Source organism: Bos grunniens, chromosome 6 (genome assembly GCF_055505025.1).
Source record: "Bos grunniens cultivar Pamir isolate PY7600 chromosome 6, Bosgru_T2T1.0, whole genome shotgun sequence".
Taxonomy (NCBI): Eukaryota; Metazoa; Chordata; class Mammalia; order Artiodactyla; family Bovidae; genus Bos; species Bos grunniens.
Genome location: NC_141170.1, coordinates 105130696 through 105135012, shown reverse-complemented (window position 1 = coordinate 105135012; position 4317 = coordinate 105130696). Strand labels below are relative to the sequence as shown.

General features: G+C 34.9%; 1 protein-coding gene across 1 annotated transcript in view; it reads right to left on the bottom strand.

The window, feature by feature from the left end:
• Positions 1-414: 414 nt before the first annotated feature.
• FAM241A (family with sequence similarity 241 member A) overlaps positions 415-4317 on the bottom strand; it is a 43423-nt gene continuing 39520 nt past the window's right edge. Inside the window, exon 2 of the mRNA XM_086407071.1 lies at positions 415-2781. Coding sequence (XP_086263197.1) covers positions 2536-2781 — 246 coding nt within the window. The 3' untranslated portion in view covers positions 415-2535. The remainder of the gene's footprint in view (positions 2782-4317) is intronic.

Genomic DNA, 4317 nt, shown 5'->3' with positions numbered 1-4317 from the left:
TATTCAATGTCAGGCTACCAACTTGATGTCACTGAAGGCAAAGAGGGATTAAATGTATATAGTTGGCTTTTGCAAGCCAGTGTAAGCTGGCTCCAGCACACTAGTGAACTAAGAATGATCTGACTGGTGGCCAGGAATGGAAAAATACCTTGCATATGAGTTCAGCATATGAGACAACTGAATTCTACATAACTTAGTGAAAATTGATTTATTCATCTACAGTCAGTTTACTTATAGGTCTTGACCTTTTCCTTTTGAATAGAGGTATGAGTGATATATACATACACAAATCTAATAATATAGCACTATAATTTCTCTTTATTCATAGTAATAGTAGTTTCTAAAATTGCCTTGTGTCTGAGGTTGAAATGATTGAGAATGTTTGTGAATCAATTCCTTATACCATGAACCAAAGAAATGACCAGTTTCTTTTTATTTCAAGATATCAGTATAATTTGCATTCTAATACCTTTCATAAAAGAAAATATTTTATTTCCATCAAATGAGCAAAGTTTGTTTTTTCCCTATTAAAGCAAATTATTTGTTGGTATGCTCTTCTAATAATATATGCAGAAAGGATAGCATCAAAATATCTCATTTCTTTATAGAATTTAATATACATCCTATTAACAGCAGTGTACAGATGTATAATATTTGACAATTAAAAATTACTTTTAAAAATATTTTCAATATTAGCTCTGGTAGAACCAGAGCTGCTATTATGCATACTATTTCTTTTTTTACATTCCAAAAGGAAATTAAAACTTCTAGTAGTATTACAAAGGAATACACTTTTAAATATTGAATGCAGATATACAAAATCTCATGACTTCTGTTAAAAACCTCGCAACTCTACTGGACACGAATAATGTCAAATAACTTGCTCTTATGCCAGGTTCATAAAGGTTACTATTAAAAATACTGCAAACCCAGTAAAAACACAATGTATAGTACAAAGTCTTTTTTCAAAGTCAAACTTTAAAAGATCTGTATTTACACAAAGGAATAATATTTTTTAGTGCCCTCTGATTGCTACTGTTGTTCAGGATAATCTAATTTTAGAAATCTAAATTGAACATTTTCATCATTTTTCTGCTTCAGTATGGAAGATGCTGAGGACATACAGAATAAATTTTAGAAACAGGACTGGGTAAAAACTTTATAAAGTAGAATAGTAAACATTTTACACACTTTAGTTATTGCCCTGCCAAAGATAAAAATAACCCATTGCTCCATCTTCCTCTATTTAACTTTCTAGATAACTATCTCAAATACCTATCTTTTGTCTACATAGAAAGTTTTTTTAGACCAAAGTATAAAGATTTTAGATTTTTTTTTTAACAAAATCCAAAATATCAGTAAGCCGTTTTTCATTTTCTAAATATGTTTACAGAAATGCTATTTTTCAATATAAAACCCCAAAGTGCTGAATTAAGACACATTAATAACATGCCTGGCCAATTACTGACTTGACTTTAGCATTAGAGGAATATGATACAATTGGCTGTTGAGTTCCAAATTTAAGCATTTGGTTTTATATTGTAATACTGTAATGTCTAATACAGATATTAAAGAAAATGAGCTTTTTCTTTTAAAAAAAGGAATAATAAAGAATTTCAGCCATAATACAAATCAACTTTGAGGGGAAAATCCATATCAAGATAGGAAATAGATTTTTAAAATCTTAGACTAATTGCTATAAAAGAATTATAAAAATGTAAATTTCTAAAAAAAATACACTGAAAATGTTTATCTAGGAAAAAATACAAGGAAAATATTCACTACTATGGGGTACAGTCAACTATGGACCTGGCTTATGAGCCTTTAAAAATTCACAAAAACTAATTAGCACCAAAATTGTCTAAAACTCCAAATGATATACTGAAGTAATTCCAAGCCCAAGTATTACATTATAAAAAAGTTATATTTAACTTGGGAAGTTTTCCCAGTTATAATAAATATATTTCTTTACAATCTTTAGAAAATGTGCTAGCTTTACCAATTTTCAAAATATTAAGGTAGTGTATAGAAGTTGTCATTTACATTAGTTTTGGCTGAGCAGGGACAATGGAAATTCAAGTTATTTCCCAGAAAATATGGATTTATTTGGTTGGGGTAAGTGAAGAGCAATTCTCCAGTCAAAATTTTTCACTCCCTGTTTCACCCTTTTTCTTCTAAAATGTTTTATTAGAGCTTTTACAAGATCTATATTGTCTGATTTGAATTTTGTATCCTATTTTCCCTGCTCACTTTTTGGTGTTATTTAAGGTCTGGCATGGGAATAGGAGTATTTAAAAGTGGGCACAGATCACAGTAGTTAAACAAGAGTTATGAATAAGCTACTATATATATTCAACCCTCTTAAAATCAAGTTGAATTTAATTTTAAACATCAACTTACAAATTTAATTGCAAAACAACAACACACAATTTGAAACAAGGCAAACTTTTCAGCCTTTATGTAGTGAAATATATAACTTCACTAATTACATATCTGGCTACCAAATGTCAAACCAAATGTTCATTTGGCCATATTTTACTGCTGCACATAAATAATGACAAGGCAAAGAAGAGCAACTAGTCCGAAGGCTGGTAGGCCAAGGAACCACAGCATAACCCAAAAGAAAATGACTATTACTGGTTCTACAATTTGTTCTCCAAAATACATCCTTGTGAAGCCCATGTTGAGGAGGCTTTTGTTCAGTTCACCAAAAAGTGTTCCCATCTTTTTGTAGTCATCTCCCACAGGCTCGCCAGTGTGGTTTTGTGATTCTTCAATATCCTTTGAAAAACAAAAACAAGACAAAATATAAACATAAAATGAGAAACAGGTGAAGGTCTTTTAAGAATAATGATCATTTCATAGTTCTTTATCTTCCAGAGTATGTACTGGGCATACTTGTGATAACCATTCGATAATACCTGGGAATGTTCCTTTTGATTGTCACCCAGAACAGCTGTGACTGTGATCACCTTTCAAGAATATGGAAAGCACTGATTTATTGATTTATGTGGCCTTGACATTGACTGGACACTCAACTACTAGAACACAGATTTACAAGATGAAGGAAGTAGCTGATCATTTCATTTTCTAGCTCCCTGGAATTGCACACAACAACTTATTAAGTGAAAAATCATGTTCGTATTGTTCTTATCAATGATTGTGATTACTGAACAACCTTTTTATACCAATCTGCTGTTCAGAGGCAGGCTCTGGATTGCTCTGTCCTGCTAAGTAAGCTTCTTTTCAGTCCATTCATTTGACACTAAGACTTCAATGACCCAGCCTCCTCTCTCTGGAGTAGAGCTTGCTGCTACTGTTGAGCAATTCTCAGCTATTATGTCTGTGATCTTTCGATTTTAGCTGGGAAGCTAAGAATTCAGTGTAGGTCCTTGATGTCCTAAATGCTTATTAATCTCATTAGAAGAAACATACAGTTTCCACATAGGAATAATTTTGTATAATAAGCCTAAAAGTTTACCTACATATCAGTTCCCCAGAAAATGTCCATGTGTACCCAATTATACATACCAAAAATTATGTACTATTTCTATTACCTCTCAGTCTTATTACAATTAGGGTCTTTATACTACTATCTTTGCTGCCAAGTCACTTCAGTCGTGTCCGACTCTGTGCGACCCCATAGACGGCAGCCCACCAGGCTCTGCTGCCCCTGGGATTCTCTAGGCAAGAACACTGGAGTGGGTTGCCATTTCCTTCTCCAATGCATGAAAGTGAAAAGTCAAAGTTAAGTCGCTCAGTCATGTCTGACTCTTTGCGACCCCATGGGCTGCAGCCCACCAGGCTCCTCCATCCGTGGGATTTTCCAGGCAAGAGTACTGGAGTGGGGTGCCATTGCCTTCTAGTAGATAGATATTAAGTTACTCTCTCTCAGCTTCAACCCTACTCTTTGAAATTCTACAAACATATCTGGTTCCCTGTTAGGCTCTGCCAGTAGAGGAACTAGAGAGACACTGCACAGCAAGAGGAGGAGGAAGGGGCTTGCTCTTTCTTGTTTGCCTCTCATGGGTTTCTTGGTCCTCTTGGTCTCCAGTGATAGTTCACTCTGGCGGTAGTAGGTCCTTCTGGTAGCAGCTACTGATTTCAGTTTAGTGACTTCCCAGCACCTGCAGAAACTATCTCAATGTGCCTTCCTGAGACACCAGATCAAACCTGTGGGTTCCTTTCCCTCAGATCTCTGGTCCCCAGGGTCTGTGGTGTTCCTCCTTTGAGCTCAGAAACACCAGTACCAGGTGGGCGGTGATTGGCTCTTGGAAGCCTGAGTCTCAGCTGCGTGTCATGGGGCCTTCCCCAGTT